This window comes from Candoia aspera, chromosome 1 (genome assembly GCF_035149785.1).
Source record: "Candoia aspera isolate rCanAsp1 chromosome 1, rCanAsp1.hap2, whole genome shotgun sequence".
Taxonomy (NCBI): domain Eukaryota; kingdom Metazoa; phylum Chordata; class Lepidosauria; order Squamata; family Boidae; genus Candoia; species Candoia aspera.
The window spans coordinates 330344435-330369639 of record NC_086153.1 but is presented as its reverse complement, the minus strand read 5'-3'; the positions used below and the strand labels follow the sequence as shown (position 1 = coordinate 330369639).

The 25205-nt window shown below is 40.5% G+C and overlaps 3 protein-coding genes across 4 annotated transcripts in view; 2 read left to right on the top strand and 1 right to left on the bottom strand.

The window, feature by feature from the left end:
- The window catches only part of ARRDC2 (arrestin domain containing 2), a 463191-nt gene that overhangs the window by 177764 nt on the left and 260222 nt on the right, over positions 1 to 25205 (bottom strand). The window lies entirely within an intron of this gene.
- USE1 (unconventional SNARE in the ER 1) lies at positions 30 to 8615 on the top strand. Of its 2 annotated transcripts, XM_063290660.1 has the most exons (7): positions 30 to 248; positions 4819 to 4868; positions 5569 to 5647; positions 5767 to 5914; positions 6847 to 6877; positions 7581 to 7743; positions 8060 to 8615. In XM_063290660.1, exons 1-7 carry the CDS (start codon positions 111 to 113, stop codon positions 8240 to 8242), a joined length of 792 nt encoding a protein of 263 aa, XP_063146730.1. In that variant the 5' UTR covers positions 30 to 110; the 3' UTR covers positions 8243 to 8615. The 2 variants fall into 2 exon arrangements, with proteins under 2 accessions (XP_063146730.1, XP_063146731.1); XM_063290661.1 differs by lacking the exon at positions 6847 to 6877 and having other exon boundaries at positions 5767 to 5960; positions 7584 to 7743.
- Positions 18229 to 25205, top strand: part of INSR (insulin receptor) — an 83368-nt gene continuing 76391 nt past the window's right edge. Inside the window, exon 1 of the mRNA XM_063290672.1 lies at positions 18229 to 18753. Coding sequence (XP_063146742.1) covers positions 18663 to 18753 — 91 coding nt within the window. The 5' untranslated portion in view covers positions 18229 to 18662. The remainder of the gene's footprint in view (positions 18754 to 25205) is intronic.

Genomic DNA, 25205 nt, shown 5'->3' with positions numbered 1-25205 from the left:
CCCTTCCGCTACAGTCATCCAGGACCATAGAGGAGGCCAGAAGGTCTACTGGGTTCAACAGGAAATAGTGGAGCGGCGGTCGCTCTCTCAATCCGGGACAGGCGAGAGCGATGAAGACGGTGACTATGGAGGCTGGGCCGGGGTCGATGTTGGTACCCCGTGCAGAACTGAAGCTGGTCCGACTGTTGAGCCGTTGTGAGGCGATGGCGGCCGATAAGCGAAATCCGGACGACTGGCGGTTGGAGAAGGTCCGGAAGGGCGCGTGGGAGGTCCCAGAGGTCTCCTGTAGGAATGGGAGGCACATGCGGCGCGTTTTTTCATAATTGCAGGCAGAAATTTGAGAGGGGGTGTACTTTTCTCTCTGTGTGGTAGCTCTGAGTGACCTGCCTGCACTGTTAGCAGAATCGCGACCTGTCCTATTAAGTAAATAAATGGATTACTTGTTAAGCAAGTGATCGTTCTGTGCCTTTATATTCTTTTCTGGCAGAACGCTTGCATTTTGCAACGTTCAGTAGTCTCTGGCTGGGCTTTTGGAACCTAAAGTCAAGTCAAGCGTGACTCCTAGTGACTATGTGGACACCCCATGTTAAGGTCTGGCAATAATATGGAAGCAGTTTGCCACCGCCTTCTTCCTTTTTTTTTTTTTTAAACTTCCCAGTCTAATTTGCAGCTGTGGAATATCCTAGCCTCCCATCCAAATTTTTACTAGGTCTGATCTTGCTTAGCTTTTTAAAATCAGCTTAGCTTAACTAGGTGCTGCTGTCTGCTGTTATGATGGAAACTACTTAGTTTTAGCCCAACCTGCTGTATCAGCAGCTGCACTTGCATATTGCTGTAATGCATTGTTTGCTTAGCTCAGCTTATTGAATAAACTACAATTTGATCTGGTTCACATAATATATCATACCATAAATCATGATTTACAAACCCCAGTGGCTTGTTTGCATAGCACCCTAAGATCAAACAAATGCTGTTTTGGCTTAATACAGTGTGTGAAGTAGGTCAGTGAAAGCCATGTTATAGAGTTTATTTAAAGCATATGTATAGCCACCCATCTTAAACCAAGTTCTGGGCAGCTTAGAAATTGTAAGTAATCCTTTGCCAGAACTATTCTGCCTTACAATATGAGGTAATGATTCTGTCTGTGTGGACTGTATATTAATGGGGTTAAAATACAAGGATTTGTATTTTTAACAGCCATAAGACTGGTGATTTAGAGGTAGTTTTTTCCCCCCAGATTTATCTATGTTGTTATGCTGGCAAAAACCTCAATTGGGGATTTTTAAGTATTCATATAGTCATAAAAAGCAGTGGTGTCCTCATGCATACATATGTCACGAGGACACCACTGCTCTTGATGACTATATGAACCCAGTTTCATCTGAAAGAAACAGAGCCAGGTAAAGGTCTGTGGAGGATTATAAGTGCAGACAGAAGCCTGTGCATGTATGCTAAGCTCTGGTGTAACTATAGTTTATTGGATGAACTTGATTCACACAAAATGCTGAGCCAAGGAAGCACAGTACGTTATGTGAATCAGGTCAATATTTAAGACATTTATCATGACAAGCCATTGTAGGTGCACATGGTTCAGTGGGAAGTACGATGGGCATTTAACAAATAATTAAAAATAATGGGTATCATATAATGAGTGTTTATGTACATGACACAACAGGGCTGCACGTATTATGTTGCCAATGTTCTGAAAGGCTGCTGCCCCCTTAATACTAGCATGCTGTACTTGTGCTGCTGCTGCTGTTCTGTTTGGTGTTCTGTTTTATTTGAGTCCTCAGATCTCTTTAGTACAACAGGAATCTTCCCCAAAGAAAAAAGAAAGGATAGCAAATTACAGAAGATTTGTGTATCCTTTCAAGAAACATAGTGTTTAAGGTAACATGTTAATGCTCAGTAAAGGGCAGGCTGGGCAATTAATTTTCCCAGAAGATTCAGTAGAATAACTAGGCAGTTTATTTTCATTATAAGAATTAGCTTCCTTTGGTAGTGTTTCTCTCCTTTGCTTTCTGATCTGAGAAGGTTAATGAGTTAGTATCTATCAAGTGATGTAGATTCTGCAAAGTATATGATGGTTAGGCTGCCAGTCTCCACCGGGTGTCTCCCTTGGTCCAACATACAGCTGGTAACTGTTCTGTTCTGTTATCCTGTGGTGAAAGAGGTGGGAGGAAATGCCTTTTCCAATATCAGGTTGCCACGTCATGGAGTCCACAGAGAGTCAGGGTGGTGCAGATCTTGGCCTTGAATGTCGCAACCCCCATTCAGATCCTTGCTGTGAAACTTCTACTGCCAAGATACTTTCTCTTAATTAAATCCATCTTGGAAAATGTAGGTGTAAAAGTGCTGATGTATTGCTATCATTTTTGAAAGTCTTTTAACACTTCTTAGCTGGAAAAGGCTCTGAGCATGGCTTATGTAAGATTGATGAAAAACATACAATTCTGCCCCACAATCTAAAGACAGGCTGAAAAAAAGAAAGAGGAAAACAACCCAATACAGGCATCAAGTTGTCAATGCCTAATTTTAATACTGACTGGCTGGAAAGGAGTGATCAGCAGACTATCACTTGTTTCCCTAAAAGTAAAGGAAGAAGTTCCCTTAATAAGTATTGAAACTTTTTTTGGTTCAGTTTTACTTTGGTTCTTGAGCATTCGGAGCCATCATATTCTATTATTTAGTCAATAATTTAATCCCAGATCCTTTCAGATATCCATTTTTATTATTTCAGAACATAGCATGAAAGGGGGGGGGGAGTCCTAAAGCACATGATGTACTTGTGTATTTCACTGCCTGTTAACTTAGTTCACATGTCATTGACACAGACTGAGGAGTCATGATTTAGAGATGTATTGGTCAAGATAACTGCCTGTTGTGCAGCCCGCTGAGAAACTAAACATGATTATGAGGTCATTGGTTAACTGAGAGCCAGATCAGATGGTAGCAGTGAAAACATAGTACCATCATGTTCTGAGACAAAAAGAGAATCCAGTTTTACTATTGCATCACTACACATGCAGGCAGAGAAGGGAATTGATGTGAAATGTAGGACTGAGGCATTTGGGTTATTAGCAAACTATGCTTAGTACACTGGGAATAATTTTGAATCATGCCTGCTTTGGGATGTAGTTTCTAAATAGCTACATTTAAAAAAAAACCTTTCCCTCTCTTCTGCAGATTGATATTCTTGAACTGAGAGTCTTACAGCACTTTAAAAATAAACACATGCATTATGGTGTAAGCTTTTATGAACCATAATACAGTAAACTTCGTCTGACTACATCTGATGAAATAGTGTATCTAATAGATTTGTTAGTCAATACATTTATATCTAAGGTGACACAAGACCTAGTTGTTGTTGTTTTTTACTGTGGCATGCTAACACAACTGCATCTCTAGAAATCCCATGTATGTTTACTCAGAAATGAGTTCTGCTGAATGCATTGGGGGTTGGTATATACAGTAGGTTGGCATTGCAGCCTTAGTTTTTCTAACTTGCAGAATGTAGCCAGGAGCTCAGATGGCTTTTAAAACAAAGGTGATGTAAATTGTAGATTCTTAGCAGATAATTCTTATTGATTACTGTTAGCACTGACAGAATGTTCTGTTCAGAGGCACCTTCTGAATTTCACAAACTGAAATTAAAGGGAAGTAGCTATCTTATAGCTAGAAAAAGAAGGCTAGAGTTCATGGACAACCTTGGTCTGATTCATCAGGAAGTAGCTACTATGAATGGCGCTGCTGTTTCTCTTGTCAGTGCAGTTTGGAGCTCAGTTAAGATGGCTTCTGCGGCTTTGATTCATATCACCAGGGCTGGGCAATCTATGGTGCAGTCCCTAAAGCGCACTGAGATCCCACCACTGGAATTTGGTGGCAAGGCTTCTGTGAGGCAAGAAACACCTATTTCTATCCATAGAACACTCAAAACGTGAGTGTTATCAGAAGACCTCCTGCAGCCCTCTGAACTGTTTGGAGATTGGGGTACGGTCCCCAGACTGAAAAGATTGCACAAGTCTATTATATACCATTAGCCTCTCAATGAAGCCTTAAAATAGGCCTAGTTCCAATATGAAGGGATTCTCTTCTCTTTCCTGGAGGCTCAGCATCATGATTTACCAGTGCCAGAGAGCAGCACACTGGCTCTGCCAGAACTGGCAAAGGGATGCTTCTTTGTTCTGATATGCTCCTTGGAAGGAAGCGGATGTCCAGTTTTGCAAAGAGGCTTCCAAATAGGGATCTAGCTATGAACAGCTCACCTCTGTTTTACAGGCATTATCTTTTTCTCTCCACTTCCCAGAGCAGCATCATTGGCTCCAGTGTGGCATTTGGCTTGATGCCCAAGACTTTTTTATTTCTCTTTCTTTTTGGGGAGACATGTGGATTCCTGTTCTCTGCTAAGGGGGAGGGTGGAAGGCTGGAGGAAAAGGTGGGGTTGCTGTTACAGTTGGAAATATATGCTTCATTGATCTTTTTTCCCCTTATCTGTCTGCCAACTTCCGGCATATCAAGCTCTGGAAAACTGGTTAGGGTTGGCTTTTCCTCAGTCCTTTAGGAGCAAGAGATTGAGCCTCCCCAAGCTTCTCACCTAAGAAGGGTCCTTTCAGTCCGTTGGTTTGTTGCCCCCTTAAGGCTGCATTTTGTTCTGTCCTCACTGTAAACAACCATCTGAGGTAATGCTACAGCAACACAGCCAAGGCTACCTTTGAGCTTCATCCTTTAATGTATTACTGGATGCTAGATCTCAGAAGGCCACATTTGGCTGATTAGTGCTACAGTTACTCAAAACGTGCCCTTTTGTTTTCATCTTAGTATGTAGCTGCTCTGGAGGAGATGTTACTCACATTGAAGAAACACTCCAGGTGAGTGACTTTTTCTGGGATCTTCAAGGGTCCGCTTTGGGCACTGATCAAAGCAGATCCAATCCAATTTGTAGTTCTAAGAAGGTGAGATAGCATAGATAGATAGTAGTGACATAAACTGGAATTTGAGAGGTTTTTGTTCAGAGTTTAATGCCAACCTGTTAGGCCTCTTAAGATTCTGTATTTGCAGGGAATATTCAGCAGAGTGTCGTAATCAATTCCATTTTAATCGGGTTATTTTGGCAAGCACATACGTAGTAATCAGATTTCACTTCTTGCTTCTAGTTTCCATGTGCCATACACTGCAAAAGATTCTTGGAAATGAACCTGGTACAGGAAATGAGCCAGAAAGTGACAGTACAGAAGAGGAATTGGTAGCAATTCTTCCATTGCCCCTAAAGAAAACTCTGAATCACTGTGTTATAGATGGGAAATGTACAGCTTAAATTCCCATCATCCCTGCCCACTGGCCATGCTGCGTAAGGAGATGGAGTTGGAACCCATAAATATATAGAATACCAGCTTTATGCGCTGTCTTTTTTTTTTTAATGCTAAAGTTGCTGCTCAGTTGAACCATACTAGACTCTCCCAGCTAATCTTGGTGGCTTTCTCCACTTCATGAGGATGGGAGAAGAGAGTGAGATGAATGAGGAGCATTTTTCTCCATGGTTCTTACCTTGAGTTTGTTGTTCTGTTTCAGCAAACCAGCTCCTGAAGTACTGAATGAATATTCTCGTAAGGTGGATTTCTTAAAGGGCTTGCTAGAAGCAGAGAAATTGGTAAGGTCCTCTTTTTTCTTTTTTTAACCTTTTTCAAGATCCTCTGCTATGATGACTCTCCGTTGGAAGAGGGTCAATCATTAGGTTTCTTAGGTACCTTTCACTCGCTTTTTCCCCAGTCATCATCCTCTGAGAAGGCACTGGCAAATCAGTTTCTGGCTCCGGGGAGGACTCCTACCACTGCCAGGGAGCGGACCCCAGCAACGAAAACCGTGCATCTACAGACCAAGGCCCGCTTTATGGGCGAGATGAGGAATGAGCTGCTTGGTACAGTATGTCTTCTTGGCCAACACCAATCACGTTTTGTAAAACAATCCCTCTTAATTTTTGCCTCTAGGCATTCAATTTGTCCAAGCCCCTATAGTACTGCTTCCTTCATCCCAACTCTCTCTGCCTTCTTTTTCTTTTTCCCTGTTTGCTTTTACGGTTGTGTCTGTTACTTGTAGGTCAAATAAGTTAACTGAAGGAACTTGGTTTCTCAGTCTAGGTGAAGGGAGCCAGCTCTTTATCTATGGGGTAAAGTGGTATGTTGCTCTCTCTTTTATGGGCCTAGAGGACCTGACATTATTTGGCAGAGGTCAAGAGATTCAAGATCACAAAGACCTTTCTCCAGCCATCTATTACTTAACTCTTTTTATTTCTCCTCTCTTTCTGCCTACCCAGGACCATTCCTATATCAATGGTAAGTGTTTAGTGGTCATTCCATATATGCAAGGACTCTGGAGGTTGCAGGACAAAATATTTAACTCTCCAGCATTATGTATTGTAATTATTATTTATATCCTACTCTTCAATAGATATCCCACTGATTTCCCATCTGGGGCTGTAGCACTGGGAATTCCCAGACTGATCACTATGCCCAATTGCCATCTCCTTGTCTTGAAAATTCCTGCCCGTAACCAGGAAGCCCAATATACCTGCTGCTGCCATATTCATGGCCCATCAGCAAATACTGGAAAATGACATTTTAAGAAATGTGCCCCTTCTCACCCCTGAGTCTGTGCTAGCTTGCCTTTCCCTCCCTTACTGCTGGCCTCCCCCTTATGCTTAAAAGTGTGGTGTAGTTTCTGTTGTATCTTTGCATTTTGATTTATATCTTTAAGGTTTGCTAGATAAGCTGATTTCCAGGACAGGCGCATTTGTTCATTGCTTACAGATAGATACAGATACAGATACAAATTCTGTTCTTTCCTCCACAGATTTGGAAGATAAAAATTTAAGGAAACGCATGTGAGTATTTGGAAGTTTCAAGGGCAGGGGATTGGGGAGGGAGAAGGAGCTTAAGAGTGGCAATCATTTTGTTCAGTCCAGAATTCAAACTATATAAATAACTTGGAAGTTTCATGAAAATGGCGATTGGTAAGGGAAAAAGGAGGGTAAAACTGACAATAATTTTGCCCTGTCTATGTACAGCAGCTTAGTTCCATGATTTCATGAGAAAGCCAGGCACAGTTTTGTCTTATTTCTGTTGGGAGATGGAAAAGTTCAGAAAGTCCTGTTCCTCAAAAATCCATACCTATTTTTCCATCTCCAGCTTGGGATGGACTCTGTCTGCGGTTGGGTATGTGATTGTCTGCTTGCTTCACATCCAGGTTTACATCTTGCGTGGTGGAATATAGAGATCAATGCTTCTCTGTAGACCCCCCTGCCACTCTGTAGATGTAGAGATTATAGACAATCCATTAGATGAAATACTGGAGTATCCCGCTTCAGCATGCAAATAGGAATGCAGCTTCATTGAACAGCCCCACCCAGACACTGCCACATGGTGTAGCTTTTCTCTTGACCTAACGTGGGCATTTAGTACCTTCTAAGAAGATTGTGTTCTGGGCCTTTTATGAAACATCTGAATGTATGCAATTGGCACCAAAAGCCAATGGTATATAGGTCATCTTTCTAACATGTACCAATGAGGAGATCTCTCTCCCCACAGGACTCCACTTCCTGATGAGAAGCAGTCAGCTGCCGAGCTGGATGCAGTCCTGCAGCATCATCACAGCATCCAGGAGAAGCTAGCGGAAGAGATGTTGCAGCTGGCACGCAATCTCAAGAGCAACACTCTTGTAGCACAGAATGTGATTAAGCAAGATAACCAGGTAAGGCCAGATCCCCGCCCCACAACTGTGCACTGTGAAAAGCTATTTTGTAATTGTGACTGATTCTGAGAAAGTGCATGTCCTTGTCAGAGTGCTGCGGGCGGAGGAACAGCACAGTGGAAGGGCACTTGTTGGCATGGCACTCAGCACTATGGGTTGCCCCCTTTCCTGGAAAAGCTTTTTGTTGTTGTTGATTCCTCATGTGTGAGTTTGTCCAAGGATGTAAGGTGGAATGAAGCAACATTCTGTGCCTTCTCCTGCAGCTGCCTGCATTTTGCTGCTTTCCAAAGCATTGACACTTGATTGTTTGTTTCAGACCTTGACCCAGTCGCTCAAGCTGGCTGACCAGAACTTTGAGAAGCTGAAGGCTGAGTCTGACCGCCTGGAGCAGCATGCCAAGAAATCTGTCAACTGGCTCCTTTGGCTAATGTTGATCATTGTCTGCTTCATTTTCATCAGCATGATCCTGTTCATTAGAATCTTCCCAAAACTAAGATGATTTCTGGGCTGGTGTCAGCAGCAGCCTGGCACCTTAGCTTATCTTGTCCTCTTCATTTAATCCACGAAACCTTGCCATGCTTCTGTAACTTGGTGAAAATGCTCATCGAGAGAAAGTTCCATTCCAACAGGTTCATGGAATCTAACCCAAACCACCTTCATTTTGGGAAACATTCTCCTCCTGCTTGAAAAACTGAATAGGAAAGCTCCTTCTGCATCCTTATAGCAGTATTAAGCAACCTATGGGCCATATGCAACAGCCCAGGAAGTTCCTCTTTTTGTGGTCCAAACCCCCAAGAGACGGCCCAGTATTTTATTTGAAACAACAAAAACAAAAGGGAAAAGAACAATAAAAGTGGTGCTTTGGGACTTAATATACCTATTTAGAAGAAAATAATCCCCCAAAGAATTTGGTGATCCACTGTGGGGGCAAAATAGTAACAAATCCCCTTGTTACCAAAAGTTTGCCATTCCTGATCTATAAGCCAACAAAGACTCTCCCTGCTGCTGGTGGGGAGCACAGTAGGCGATTTGAAATCCCGTGAAAATGGGATGTGACTTGACCTACTGAGGTTGGATGGGTGGGGAGTCAATGCTGCTTCATGGAAGCTAGGCTTCCCTGCGGACTGTCGTATGTTCCTTCCATGTGTTTTCTGGCCAGCACAAATGTGGGGGTTGCAGCTGTATAAGGCTGAGGATGGCATACCCCTTTTTCATTTGATATGTTCCAAAACAGATTGTAAGGGAAGAATGTAGATTCGCCATTAGACAGTAGATTGGGCCTCATGCAAACATAGGTGTGAGCTTGTGTATGAATTCGTTGCCGGCTGGGCTATGGACGTTATTCCCCTCCACATTCCAAAGCCATGGCAGAGAGAATAAGGAAGTGGGTGGGTGGAGGTGTGTTATGGGCACTTTCTCATTAACAGCAATCCTGAAAGAACAGCACCAGCAGTGTGGTTAATAATCTGTAGGAAACAGCACTCCCCCAATTAGGCCTCAGCATTTTAACCTGGCATTTACACAGCAGAAGGGATGGGCACAAAAAAGTGCAATCCCTTCAGGGAGAGGAGTGTCACTGCCTTTTCTGCTTGCAGAAGCTACTGTGCTACAATACTGAGCCTCTTCCCCCAATTCCTACCCCCTACCTCCCCAGTTAAAAAGTGCTGACTTGGAATCGACTCATTAAGCTGCTTATGGCTGGCAGTTAACAGGAATGGCCTATACGTTTGTTGTATTGTCAACTTCCATGTCACAACTTGCACACTATTAATTGTAACTGATTCACTCTCATGCAAGTTGCCTGCAAGAGGCTCTCTGAGGTGAAGGCTGAGCCGAGAAGAGAGCATTGGTACTTTCCTAGTGTCATGAACGTACGGCAGAATCGTGGAAATGTCAAGCTGCTGGATCAGAATATAATTTTTGGTCTTTGCTAAGATAAAAGAACCTGTCTCATGTCAGATCAAATCTTGGTCCACCTAGTCCACTGGGGTTGGGTGCCAATGAAGTTAAATAAATAAATGAAGTCTGTGTGTCTCTGGCTGGTAATTCTCTAGGGCCTGCAGGAAAGGACCTGCACCATAACCTATCAGGGATTCATCATCAAACCTACATGCGGCCATGCTGTGCTGCTGTGTGGTGATTCTCCAGGATGATGTTTGCTTTGGCAACCTGGTTCTGCCATTTCCATACTTGCTATTACTGCCACAATAGAGGATCTGATATTTCCTGTTGTAACTAAAAAAGATTTTGGAAAGATTTTCCTTGTATAATAGGACAGGATCTCCATCCTTCCTGCTGCTTCCCATCAGTAGCTAGGAAGGGCAAAGATGGAAGATGATGCAGACATGTACGTGTTTCCAGGCTCAGTTCTTGCCAGGTGTCTTGCGGAGCAGGGAAGCATGTTCCCAAGCTTTCGGTTATAGAACTGGTGACAGACAAGGATATCCTCTGGCTTAGGAAGTTGGATTTGGGAGGAGGATGTCAGATATGATACCAAAATGGCAACATCAGTGCTACTGCATCTTTCGGGAAGTATCTTTGCCCCAATCCTGTAAGAAAATCTTAAAAGTCTTTGTAAAGTTTATGCATCGTGTATCATCTTGAATGAGATTATTTCAAGGAATCCCACTGGTCTCTCCAAATTTAATGTGATTTTGCCCCATGGTTGTAAAAGTGGTGCTTATTGACTCTTGAACCCTGCAGCAAACCTAAAGAGCAGTTAAAGTTTTCCATATATGAGATTCCTGATTAAATGTGACTGTGGGTGAAGTCAGGCATTCAGTAAGAAACAAAACCTTAGTTGATTGGGAAAATGGCAATAAATCAGAAGAAAAAGAAAAGAGGGAAATCTCAAAAGCATGTTGTTGCTTGTACAATATAGTTGTTCTACTAAAAAAATGAAATCACCCTAACCAAGGGAAAAATTTAGGTACTATTAGATGAGGGTGCGCCTGGCATGGGAATTGCCTTCTTCCTCCTTTGTTGCCAAGACTGCCCATTACATCTCACCTCATGGGGCTTACTGGCAAAGAAATGAATCCATTTCATGTATAAATTCAATTGTTCCTTACTCCAAACAATTGGATAGTGTGTTATCTTGAAAACAATTTGTGCAATAGTTGTTTTGTGCTCAGTCACAGTGGGAACGCCTCACAATGTCAAGTCCCAGGGTGGTGGTCAGCTTGATGAATATCACAGGCTGTTTTAGAAAAGCAGGCAGGAAATCCTATGGTGGAAACTCGGGTGCTGCGCTACTTTGGTACTTAGGCTGATTCCTGGACCCTAAGTGACAAGGAGATGTCCTTTCTCATGTGCTACGGTTTCTAGGGGATTGGGGTGGCTGGCAGCTCACTAATAAAGCTAGCCTCAAATCATACTCTAAGAAGCAAAAATTTAACCCATCTAAAGGATATTCTTTGTCGTAGAGTCAGGAGTGTAAATAAAAGCTGTTCAGTGTAACTAATTACATAAAGAAATAATAGGCCCTCTTTCACTGGATACGTTCAGACAGAGATTAAATAGTGATTTGTTGGGAATACTTTAATTTGGTTTCCTGTACTAAGGGGGGGGGCTTGATTGCCTAAATGACCCTGTCCAAGTCTTTGATTCTATGAAAAGGGCCATTTTGGCCATTGAATCCAACTACCCTGTCCCATACAAGAATCAAAATTGAAGCGTCCCTGACAGATGGCTTTCTAGCCTTTCCTTGAACAGAGTCAGTGAAGGGAAGCCCACCACTTCTTTGGGTAATTGTCTGCATCAGTGTTTCTCAACCTTAGCAACTTTAAGCTGTGTGGACCAACTCCCAGAATTCCCCAGCCAGCATGGCTAGCTGGGGAATTCTGGGAGTTAGAGTCCACACAGCTTAAAGTTGCTAAGGTTGAGAAACACTGGTCTATATTATTGAGCTGCTCTTTTTCTAAGATTCATTCAGAATCTAACTGGAATATTATATGTACCAGCTCTGGAATCATGGGACAGGTCTCCTATCTTGGAATCCTACAATCACTGCTCTGAGTTTATTAAAACTTTAAGTCCAAGGTGCACATTCCACTATATTCAGCTTTAGTTTCCCTTAAAATCCATTATGTTTTTGCTATTTTGACTAAGTCTTCCATATGGAATACGAAAAAATCAAGGATAATTGATCTTTTTCTGCTTTTTTTCACCCTCTGAAAGAAAATTATCAGAACAAATTATGGATTTCCTCAATGGAGTATGTTAGGCAGAGTTCGTCTCCCAACAGATATAAGCATAAAGAAAATTCCCTATCATACTTCGAAAGCTCTGCCATTTACTCACAGAAAGTTCATTCACATGTTCTCCTTGATTGGACAGGCAACACTAAGCACCTCTTTTTCTCATTCTTTTTATTATGAACAACTTGTATACTTCAATTGCTGGCTTCTGCTACATTTATTAAATTATTTTGCCTTTGTACACTAAGCGCTTAAATTCATTTTATTTTCCATACTCTGAGCATTACTGTATAGTCAAATAAAAGTTATAAGCTCTGCCAATGATCTTTCTGATTTTTCAATAAGTACTTTATTAGGTCACAATACAGCACCATTCTTGCTTTCCTCTAAAATGCACAAGCCTTTGAGGTCTTTATATCAGACTTTAGGATTCAGTTTGAAGGATTCAGTTTATTAAAGCTTGTCATATTTCAGCCAAACACAATTTACTACTTTTTGTGAAGTGCAACTGATTTCATGCCAGTAGTCCAGCATCCAGATAACTCAGACCATAACTCCAGAAACCAACTATCTCCCACTGATACCATTTATACAGTCAGTCAGCAATTTGCAGTATTATTTCTTGTTCCAGTGACTGGAAAGGTGGATGAGAATGCCACCTGATTCTCCAGGGTCTTCCTGCCTAGGTCACTAAAGGCCATGGTGATAGTTTTAGCTGTTCTTTCTTATGTTCTTCATTGCCACATGAATCAGCTAAATCTTGGGAGTTGATTGATCAAATTTATATGCTGCGCATCTCACTGTGCCATAAGTAAGACCACCATTAAAAAATCCATACAAAAAAGATACAAAGTTAAAAAGATGGAGTGTCCTCAAACCACTAACCATCCCCAGGGCTGCATACCACTATTGGATCCCTGTGCTAGTTGACAGAGCCAGGTCTTAATGCTCTTCCAGTTTCTAGCCTGATGCCTTAAACCACTGCACCAAACTGGCTCTCCACTGAATCTCTCAAATATTCTATGCAATATTTGTCTAGTGGCATCCTTCAGCATACCACTTTGAAGTTGGAATCTCCTGAGTTTGGAAATCTTTTGGAAGATTTTCCTTGTTTTTCCATATTTCCACAGATAACTTTGTAATATTGCTTCTTGTCTCTTCTAACAATTCTCTGAAATTCTTTGTTGGGTTCCTTCCTGAGATTGTTGTCTTTCTTGGCTTTGGCTTTTCTTAACAATTTCCATAATTTGTTCCAACAACCAGTTTGCTTTCTTACATTTTTTGATGTTTGGCAGTCTGTTTTCACATTCATCCTTAACAACGTCGTTCATTTAATTCCATAGTTCCCCTGGTTCCCTATCAGTGAGGTTCAGGACTTCAAAGTGATTCCTGATGTTCTCCTTAAAAATGGTGGTTATATGCTGGAAACTGGCACATTCCAAAAGTCACTTTCAATCCTCTATTGACTTTCCCCTCCTGTCATCCCCAAATCTCTTCTTGAAATGCTAATGGATTACAAAGCTGTGGGCTCCAGCTGCTCTGCATCTACATGTAAATAAAAATGAAAAAGGTGGAAGTATCAGCAGGGTGTTTTACATGAGGTATCTTCAAATAGGTTGTCTGTCAACTATTAATAATAGAGAATATAAATAGTATTTTGCTTTCCTCACCTATAAATACATTTGCCTTAAGAATTTAACACCTTCTCCTGATTATCCTTTATTGGTGGGTAGGAAAGACTCCATTCTAAACAAATTGTGGAGTCCTTGGTGCTCTCTGAGCTTGGTTGTTTGCTTGCAGATGATTCATTACCTGACTAGGTAACATCATCAGTGCTAGCTGGGTAATGAAACGTCTGCGAGCAAACAACCAAGCTCAGAGAGCACCAAGGACTCCACAGTTCGACCCTGAGCTACAGATATTCTCTTCTATACAAATTTTCTATCTAGCTTGACACTAAACAATGTAGAAATTATCTTCTCATGAGGATTCCACTGAAGTTAAAATAAGAGGATGAACAAATACAAACAAATTTACTATAGCCCTTCTGCAGGTGCTGAATAACCCACTGAAAGGATGTGATAGCATTAATCAAATAAAACATGAAGGAAAATTGCTTCTTTTATAGATGTTTTTTCTAGACCAGGGTTAGATCTGAAAATTGGGGATGATTCATGCAGGGAGTCAAGGCTACATACTGGATTCATGGAGGAGGTACTGTAAATAACCAAGGGCTGAGAGCCAATGTGGTGAATGAAGTAGAATTCTTCTTATGCAGAAGAAGTTGATACTAACAAAGAAAAGATTTATATGTTACCACTACAGTTTAAATATGACCTATGAAGTGTACGTGGCTACATGCATGAAACCTTTTCATGAAGTTAAAATCTAGCTAATGAGACGTTGAAATCCAGTTTGGTGTACTGATTAAGGCATCAGTCTAGAAACCGAGAGACCATGAGTTCTAGTCCCACCTTAGGCACAAAGCCAACTGAGTGACCCTGGGCCAGTCACTCTCTCTCAGCCCTAGGAAGGAAGCAATGTCAAACCACTTCTGAAAAACCTTGCCAAGAAAACTGCAGGGACTAGTCCAGGCAGTCGCCAGGAGTCAGCACTGACTCGAAGTCACCAAAAAGAAAAAGAAATTTTGTGGACAGTACGGGCAGGACTTACTTAGACTTATCCGCTCACGTTGTTCCCAATCAATTGCTTTTCAAAGTTGTTTTTAAAAGAACTCCTTGAATCAAGTCAGAGTTATTTCTGATGGTGGAGCAGAAAAAAGTACCGCTCTGTAGAAGCCTGTTTGTACACATACAGTGCCCCTTTCAGGATCAGAGTATACATTTTGTTTGGTTGGTTTGGTATTAATTGAGGACAATTCTTTGTATAAATTGTTTGTATTTAAAAGGTGCAAAATTTAATTCCCAGTATCTCTGGATAGGGCAAGAAACGGTTCCCATCTGAAATTTTGGATAGCTGCTGCCTGTCAATAGTTAGTTTCGCAAATTGCTTTAAACCATAATGCAGCTGATTTGTTTTTGGTTTAGTGTGTCAAGTGAATATTGCCACTGTTGCCACTGTAGTTTGCAAATCTTGGCTTATAGATCAGTACAGAAGTATTCAACATTTTCTGGCTGGAAGGTGGATATTCTCTCCCCCCTTTAAAAAAAAAACTGACCTTCAAGGATTGCAGGAGACATCTTGACTAAAGGGTATGGTAGTTGAAATATTCAGCCCTTTTTAAAACACTTTTGGATAGTTTTTAAAAACCTAAAATAGGTTCACTAAGACTACTGGAGTTTAACACCCCTATTGTGTTTTTAACACTAATTCTGAGAGTATTACACTAGTTGCCTGTGAGCTACCAGGCCCAATTTAAGATGTTGATATTAGTCTATAAAGCCCTAAGAGGCTTAAGACCCAAATATTTAACAGAAGGCCTTCCTGAATACTATCCAGTGTGTGCACTGAGACGGCTGGGGAGGCCATGCTCATAGTCCCATCACAGTGTGGAGGTCAGCAATAAGACCTTCTTAGTAACATCTTCCTAATTATCCAAGTCTCTCCAAAGAGAAGTGCAGCTGTCCACTTTTGGAAAACAAGTGAGAATGTGCTTGTCCACCAGATACTTAACAAGTAAGTGGATAACCAAGACTCTAGGACTAGACTACTTTCATGATTGCCTGTTATTTATTTGTTTTTCTGTTTCTTAAAAAAATTAAATTTGCTTTCAATTTAGTCAATATTTTTAAGTACTGTTTTTATTTTCATAGTCACCACTAATTATTTGACAACCTGAGCCAGTGCCAACACAGTAGTATGACCTGCACAAAACCCTGCTTAAAATGGGTCAGTGAGATTCTTTGCTGACAGGTAGGCAAGAACTGAGAAAGGACAATTCATCCAATAATCTAGGACAAAAATAAAACAGAAGATACTAGACAAGAATTAGAACAAATAGAAACATCACACGAGGGACATTTTAAAAGAGGGTGAAGATAGGTGTTTCAGAGAATCTAGAAAAATATCTGTCATAAGAGAACAATTAATTAGTCTAGTTAAGAATGCCAGAAGAGGAGGGAAAAGAGATATGCAGGGAAAAGAAGGAAAAAGATCCAAATAACTCCTGAAATTATTTGGGTTACCATTTCTTCAGTAACTGGAAAAAACAAAAAAACTAGAAAAACCTTGGGTAAAAGAAACCACAAATAAGTCTTGCATAGGGATGGAAGCCTGGCATGTTTCATTTCTTCTGAAATCGTTGTATTAAGTGAAGAGGAACTTTAAATAGCAGTCTGTAGCAAAGAGAAGAGGCCAAGACATAGCAAACAAGATGTCTAAGGGACTTGGCTTGAACAGAAATGAAATTTTGGCTTGTTCTAGTACTGCAAAATATGTAGTAAGAGCTTTACGAAAGGAATCACTATTGTCAGCAGATAAGTGCTTTCTATTTCTCTGTTCTAGTTTATGAACATGAATTCAAAAGTTCTATAAGTTTGGTGTCAGCCATGGATGAGAATTGGTTTTTTTCAGGCTGACTTTTCAAAGGCTGGAATCAAAAGATCAAGTGCAGCTCAAATGGCAAAATTAAAAGCCCCTGTCAACCCCTCAGGAGATTCAACTTCGGATGAAGCCAATTGAGAGGAAAGAAGAGCCAATGCTATAATATAAAATGAACATAGAGAGAAGTGGATCGATACGGTCAAAATGGTCGATGAGTTGGAGGGGCATGCTGTAAGCAGAAATACTTACAGCAAAATGGTAAGACTGGGTTTCTTTGAATAAATCATGAAATTTCAGCTATAAATCCTTAGTTCAAGTTGAAAATGTCACTATGGGAAAGTGTGTGGGAGAATTTCTAACAACTTTAAGTCAAAGTTTGGTGAATATCCTTACTAAAATTAGAGGAAATATTGGGGTCCTGACATCTCCAAACAACAGTACTAGGATGTCTTGCTTTAACAGAGTCAAGAGCCATGAGGAAAATTCCTCAACAAACTGATTATTACGGCAAAGTGAACAAAATAAAATAGCACTTCAGCAACATAGTGGGAATTTAATCTCAACTAGGAATGCAAAAGATAAGCGTCAGGAGAGTTTGAAGAGACAAGTTGGCAACATGTTTGGGGAGGAACTTCCTATTATTTCCACTCCATTTGAGTTTATAAAATGTAGCATTAAATTAATGGAGAGGTTGTGGTGGTCCTGTAGGGGCTAGTTTCAAATACAGACAAAACATAAAGCTAAAGAAAAAAATCCCCTATTCTAGCTTTCCTTCCTAACGGGGTGTATAATTAGTAACATGAACATCCCCAAAGAAATTGATAGCATCTTCCATTATATTCTTGGAATTCAGAGATATAACTTTCCCTTGCAAATTAGTTCATATTAATCATGCTATTCTTACTAGAAATAATCTTCCACTTCCCCTTTTAATTAATAATCTCTAATATTTGTTTTAATCTGTTCTGGTTTAACCACCCTTTTGGCCATCCTCCCAGTCCCATTAATATATGTTTTAACACCCTTTGATACTCACTATCTGTAATTATCAATTTAACCCCTACTCCTGCTCATTAATTACTCTTCGATCAATGTGTTCACTGGTCTCTAAAAACATCTCTAATTAACCTGCCTCTCTATGATTACATTTGTTATTCTCCTTATGCTAATAACGAATTACTATTCAACATTAGCCCCTGCTATTCGTCAGGGCAGCAATTCACAGGAATACCTATTTAATTAGTCGTTCATTTCCCATCAGCAATAAGGTACATATTAATGCTCCATTCCTGTTCCATGGGCGCTGGCCCCTCGGCTCAGCCTCCCCCTCAGCAATCAGTGGCTCGTCTCAGAACGGAAGAGCCCGCATTTATTCATCGATGAGGTGATTAACCAGTTAATAAACAACCCCTCGAGTTCCTCCAAACCGCCCCCTACCCCCATAAAAAGAGGAGGCGGCGCAGCGCTGCCTGTGTCAATTAGTCCTTACGTCAGTTAATGATCCGTGACTGCCCACCACCCCCCGTCCAGCCAAAAGAGAAAAAGGAGAAAGACGCATTGCATACATGCATACATATATATATATATATATGAACCCCGCTCCCTCGTTAGACCGCCCGGGGCTGAAGCCCCTCGAGGAGCGCGCGGCTGTTCTCCCTGCCCGCGACTGTCGCCGTCGCCTGCCTTCCCGTCCGGGCTCCGGGAGCCGCTTTTTCCCTTCCGTCTCCAGCGCTGCCCGGCTCTAGTAGAGAGGGGGAGGAGGAGGTGGACCGGGACCCATCAGGCCCGGCCCTTCGCCACGCCTCGTTGCTCTTTGCTTCTCCGCCCTCCGCTCCGCCGCGGCGGCTGCTGCTTGTTTAGCGGGGGTGGCCTTGGCTATAGCGGGCGGCTTCGCTGTTTTTATTCACTGCGACCCGTGAGGGAAGAAAGGCGGAGGAAAGGCCGCGCGCGGCTGGGCGCGCCTGGCGGCGGGAGGAGGCGCGGCGGGGGTGTTTTGTTCACCGCCGACCGACCGACCCAGCCAAAGCCGCACGGCGCTCCTGTCAGTCGGTGGCTGGCGCGGGTAGGAGGCGGGCTCCTTCTTGCCCTCGTTGGCGGGTATGAGAAGGCCCCGCCAAACGGCAGCAGCACAAACGGCGACCCTGCAGATCCTGACGCAGAGCCGGCCCCGGAGCCTCGACTGCTCCTGACAGCTCAGCCCACAGCCGCCGCCGCGCCATGCGTCCCGGGCGGTGGTGGTCGGGGCCGGCCCTGACTTTGGCCTTGGCCGTGGCTCTGGCTGGGATGGGCACCTGGAGTCTGGCCAAGGGTGAGTGCCAAGGAAGAAGGGGTCATGGTGATTCGGGGCGGCATTTTTGAAGCCTTATTTTGAATAGTATTAACGGCAGAAAGGGCGGTAGAGCGGAGACGATGTTATGCCTATGTGTCATGCTGGTTGTGTTGCTGTAATGCAGCCTTCGTATCACTTACTTGGGGCGAGGTTATTGGAAGCGCTTACCTAGGGCTGCCAGAGGTATGTCTCTTGGTAAATAACTTGTTTGTCGGTGCAAGGAGAGGTGCCTGAGGGATCCCTCTGAGTCTTTCTCACAGTCGGATTTAAGTAAAACTATAGGCGTTAGGCACGTGTGTGCGTATAGTAGACAATTTCCTTCATGGGAGTGTGCTTTGAAAGTTTTCCAATGCAATGTTTTTTCAGTGCAATGGCACAAACAGTTACAAAGGGCGGCGGGGAGGGGGAAGAAACCTATTGAATGGAGACCATTTAATGCTGGGTTTTCTAGTCCATTTTTTTCCCACAACTATCTGCTCTGAGGCTTCTGAGTGTCTTACATTGTTATTATTTTGATCATTATTAATAATTGTATTGGCAATTTAACATTACTAATAGTACTTGCCAAAGTGGCTGGATGAGACCTGTGTGAGTCTCTTTTTTGCTTCCTGAAAAGTAGAATAAGATAGTAATATGGATATCATATTCTCAGCTTGTGAGTTTTGATGGTGGCAAAAATCTTCTGACAGTTTGACAACTAATTTATTGTACTTTATGGCACTTCTATTCCATGCTGTTTGTAGAAGTTTTAAAGCAACTCAAGAAGTCTGTTAACCTGATACTGGCTTAATAAAAATATCTAATATTTATTTACACTTAAATTTTACATTTCAGCATCTTTTAATAAGAATTATTCAGTGTGTATCCTCTCCAAGCTTTTTCAAGATAGAAAAAATATATATTGTCACCATCAAAGAAAAACATAATATAAATTGTGACTGATTGCAGTAGAAGAATTACTTTTGGCCTGTGTATCTTTTACCACGCTAAAATACTATAAGCAAAACTTTAAAAGTGTTTAACACCCTGGATGTGTAAGTATACTTATTTATTTTAAAATGTTTATATTCTGCTTATCCCCCATAGACTGTTGGTGCTAACCATTAAGCATTAACCATTGTAAACATTGGTCTTAAACATATAAAGGATAATTCAGAAGGAGAAGAATAAATCCTCAGTTAGACCAAATAAATAAAATTGCATGTAAAATTTTATTCTGAATATTTTTGCCAATTGTATATGCTATATGATGTATACTATTGTGTATTTCACATAGCACTATTAATATTAATTTTATTTAATGACATTTGTACTCATAGGTATTTTTCTTAGGTGTTCATATTTGGGCCTTCCAGTGGTGTCTAGTTCAAGCACCAGCTGCTTTTTCAAGAAATTAATATCCTGGCCTAGTAAAGGTAAAGGTTTCCCTTGATGTAAAGTCCAGTCGTGTCTGACTCTAGGGGGTGGTGCTCATCTCCGTTTCTAAGCCTTAGAGTCGGCGTTGTCCGTAGACACTTCCGGGTCATGTGGCCAGCATGACGACACGGAACGCCGTTACCTTCCCACCGAAGCGGTACCTATTGATCTACTCACATTTGCATGTTTTCGAACTGCTAGGTGAGCAGGAGCTGGGACTAGCAACGGGAGCTCACCCCGCCGTGCGGTTTCGAACCGCCGACCTTCCGATCGGCAGCTCAGCGGTTTAACCCGCAGCGCCACCGCGTCCCTATCCTGGCCTACATGGAATAATAATTTAAAAACCCTATGTTAAAGTCCAGAGCAGTTCATTTGGGGTTGGCAATAGATTTCTCATTCAGGGATGTTAATTACCTCTTTATGCTATTTTTAATATTAATAGTGACTTGGTGACATTAGTATTTATGACATTTTATGGTAATGCAGCATTCCCTATACTGAGGATCTTGCATTTTCTGGGTAAAATTGGCCCACAGGTTGAGGCATGCATCTCTTTGGCTTTGCCACTCCTGAAGAACATCATTGATTGTCCACTGGTGAGCATAACCCAGAGTTAAATTAGATTATAGCAGCAGCGTAATCACATCTTGCTTTTCTTCTCCTATGTTCTTTGCCTTTGGTCATCAGGGAGAAAGAAGCAAGAATATAAAATACATCTACCGTATATCTAGTTACATTGTGTTTGTGTGTATGCACAGATATATATTAAACAAAAACTCAGGTCCCCATTTTGCAGATTGGACATATAGGTGGCTCAGAAATAGAAAATTGCATTTCTGTGGAGTTACTGGGTTAGGAGTTAATGTTCTCTGCATATTGCAGTAGTGGAATTATTAATTCAATTTATTTTAATAGCCGTGTTTGCTGTGATGTGTGTACATGTGCTGTGCCTGTGAATAGTATAAAAGCTTTTTGCAATTTTATTGACTCTTCATTTCCCACCCATTCTCCCAATAGATATTTCAAGGATCTGGTGAGTAAATATGAGGATGTTTTTCATATTAGTAAAAGTAAATAGCATTGAACTGGATTACAAAGCCATTTCCATAAAGCTATGGAAAGGAAACTCTTTGACTTTAGTTAAATCATATTTCTACCCAAGAAATTCAGAAATGCAGAATGAAGAAGTATGAGTAGATTTTTATTTGTATTGAAATGATTACTTCAAAGATCATCTCCAGATTTTTTTTTAAACAGCTGTCATTCCATATGTAAGTAACATTTTAAAAAATACTATAGTTTGAATTTGGTTTCATCCCTACTTTTCTTTCCTATTTTAATAGAAAATTTGCCAATCCTTTGGTCACATTTCTCTACATTCAGTCTTTCCATGAAATACTTGTTAAAAGTAAATTTCATCAGAAAGGGGCAGTTTCCTCTCACATGACCCCCAAATTATTTTCCATTGAGAGCTTGTTCTTTTAAGTGACTGTAACCTCTCTTTCTTTCTGTCTCAATTAGCTTTCCTGTCTTTTAGAAGGATGGTAAGTTTTCTATTCTGAGGAAGGAAAAGACAGATTTATTTATACCTGTCAGAGTGTGGCAGCAAATTGTGCCCCCCAAATGAAGAAAAGTGCCTGTTTAATCTAGTACTCATAATACTGTTTATTTGGTTCTTTGTTGTAATAGTCTGTTGTATCCATAATTTGTGGTGAATACAATGTTCTGGGCAGAGTATCTCATTTTCCCACTTTTGCTTATGGCCTTCTAACGATAATCTTTTCAGTGTCTAATCTATATTTTAGGCCAACATCTTAACACCCAAAGAAGTGTTGATTTAGATATGCAAGTTATAAGAATCTTTTAAGAACTGAATCAATTAGAAGGGCTTATAGTATCAACTACTGTAAATTGAAACCATTGTTGTAGTACTTTTATTTTTCTACCGGTAAAAGGTGTATCCCTTTTCTGGCTTTCTTGGTTTGCCTATTTGTGTTGTGTTTAGGCTCATAGAGGCTCATAGATGAATGAGCCAATTAATATGAGAAATGTATTTGGCAATGTCAGATGGGACTTAGGCCATTTCTTCTATGAATTTAACTTAGAAAATTTTCACATGCTGTGAATTGCATTGGGTAAAAAAAAAACATGGCCTTTTATGTGGAGAGGCCTACTATTTCAAGATAAAAGGTTTTTTAAAGAAAAATCTTTGAGAGTTATGGGGGGAAAGTTCAAGGTCCAACAGGCATTTGAATATGATATGGCTGTAGTTCTTTTGGCACTTTGGAGTATTTCAGCGAGGGAACTACTTTGTCCCCAATGTAAGCAAAATATTAAATCAAAATCTGTGTGTGTGTGTGTGTGTATCCAGATTAAATTTTGCATTGGTTGTTGAAACATTTCACTTAAGGTTAACTACAATAATTTCTATGCTTAACTAGACTTTTTGGATTCTACCACTTTTAATGTTTTGCCACAAATATTTTGAAATGGGTCCTAGTTTCTCCTTCCCAATGTTTTTAATTTGCCTTCTGCATCAGGTTCTAAAACAGTTTCTCTCAAATGTGGCATTGGGAACATGCAGAGGTATAATTGTACAATCCCTGTCTATATATTCAGAGCTGGCTATATATAAAATAGGGAGTCAAAATGACACTTTGCCAGGGGGGTTATGTTAGCATTCTTTTATGCAAAGGGCTGGTTGGCATTCTGGGTTTTTGAGCTGTGCCAAGAAAATGCGCAGTTCCATCTTGAGGGTTCTCTTTGTCAATCTCTCTCTGAACACATACACAAAAACAAAAATATATTTTACAGCAATTGCTAGCTAGTACAAAGTAACCTCTTTTTAATGTAGTAAGTATTAACCTTAAATAAACAAAAAAATGTTTGTGGGTAGGTATTGGCAAGTATAACTATCTACATTTAAGCAAAATAAAGTATATGAAGGAAACCCAAACAAAATAATAGTAGTAGTACTGTAGCTTGTGATGGCAGTTTATTAACTAATTCAGATTTATCTGTTCTGTGTAGGAGTTTGGTGTTTTTTCACAAGCAAATATTAACAGTTTCTTTCTAAACCCCAAAGCCAAAACTAGTCAACAGCCATACATTCCCCCAATTTCTACAATAATACTATAAATGTGATTCTTTAAACAGAAACATAGGTATGATTCAGTAAAATGTTTTCTTACTTTTAAAAAAGACTTTGGAAACCTTGTATATGGAGAAAAGTTTTGATGGATCTAGGCTTGAAATTAAGCTCAGCCTTCATCCAATTACATTAGGGGTTTAACTATTTTGACTTTGAAACACATTAATGGAGAAAAATGAAAACAGTCAGGCAATATGCTTCCCCAAAGGTTTTAATGGCTAGTGTAGTTGTCTGCAGCTTTAGTGTAGTTTAGTAAGAAGGTGATTGATATTACAGAAAGAAAGTAAAAAAGATCAGGCAGACAACTTGCTTTCTTAAATACTTAATACTTGTTGATTTAGGTTGTGTCTGCATTTTGGATCGCCAGTGAACTTGCCCTGATTTTACTTGAATTAATTGAAGGATGTTGTTATATAGATACCTTTCTCCCAGAATATTTTAAATACAAATAAAAGTTACCCTTTGGGACATACTGCAACTTTATGTTCTCCATATTAACTCCTTTCTTCTGTTCGTGGCCTGAGGTCTTCTCTTGTGTTCTCCAGTGTTCCCCAAACAAAAACCTTCATGTGAGTCATTTCTTACCCGGAGTATTTACTGTAAACATACTCTTGCATTCCAGAATTGCCCCAGCAAAGTGCTATTTTGACTTTACTCTTTGATAGCTGAAGTGTATACTATCAAATTAGCTTATATAATAAATCCTGCCCCTCCACCCTTCCTGGTTTCATTTCATGCATTTCTGGGACTTTACAAAGGCTATTGCTTCTATAGTTGGGTTGTATTGGCAGGTTTTGAACTGGGTTAGTTTCAGACCCAAGACTGGCATTCTGATAAGTGGTGTTGTCTTTGCTGCAGAGATGTTGCGTTGCTGATTCTGCTTGAATTAGTTCTAACAGTTCAACATTTCTGTACAAAAACAGAATACAGAGAGAAGCATATAAAGTAATTATATGGGTTTTACCAAGCTTTAGAAACTGAGCTGAGCTTTGCATTAGACAAGTCAACTGGAGCTGCTTTGCAAACACATTGTTATACCTGCTATTTGAATTGGGTTGGCATTTTGGAATGGTTGGGATTTTGTGTTGTGGATATCTTGTTCCTTGCAGGACAGAAAGCCAGGCTTGATGGCCATTGATTCCTTCAATTTTTGTATTAAATTTTTGCTCTTTTATGCTTTTGTAAATCTGGAAGATGTATGCAATTGGTCTGTATGCCTACTTCAAAAAATTTACACAAATAGATTAGGTATAAATTCAATAATTAATTTCACAAGCAGTGCATACTTTACAGATACAGTGACTTTCATGCATCATTTTTTTCAGATGGGAGGTGTAAGTTAACCTCATTTTGAACTCTGCAGAACAGCAGGTGCATAGAATGGTTTTGATATAAAGCACCCAATCCAAATAACTTTATTTGCTGATTTTCTTGTGTTTTTTTAAACAAGCAAGTGTTGGGATTGATCAGAGACAGTAAAATGATCTGTGTTGCCAAGTGAAATTCTAGAAATATCTTCATTTCCTTTAAAAAAAATTAGCTTAAAATACTAATAGTATTCACATTAGCATTAGTGTTAGTCACAGGCAATGAAGAGAATGTGAGGAAGCCTCTTTCAAATTAGAGGATCTCTTGTGAAGAAGATAGGGGTAACTTTGCAAGGAAATAGTTGTTCCTCTTTGAGACTTTAGATTTTCCTGGAAGGGTTGGAAAAAGTCCCACAGTCTATTTTTTAGTTTCTTTATTATGGGACTAATTTAATTTTGTAGCTGTATATGCAGTGTAAAGGCTTTATAGACCATTGATCCACTTGTTGAGTACTGTCTATCATTTACTGATCATGTATGCATTTCTAAGATGTATA

What these genes read in the sequence shown, in the direction of transcription:
- USE1 (XM_063290661.1), top strand. Translation starts at nt 111, where the DNA reads ATGAAGACGGTGACTATGGAGGCTGGGCCGGGGTCGATGTTGGTACCC. An exon ending in ACGACTGGCGGTTGGAGAAG is followed by an intron (nt 249 to 4,818) that starts GTCCGGAAGGGC and finishes TTTTCATCTTAG; the next exon opens with TATGTAGCTGCTCTGGAGGA. An exon ending in CAATCACGTTTTGTAAAACA is followed by an intron (nt 5,961 to 7,583) that starts ATCCCTCTTAAT and finishes TCCCCACAGGAC; the next exon opens with TCCACTTCCTGATGAGAAGC.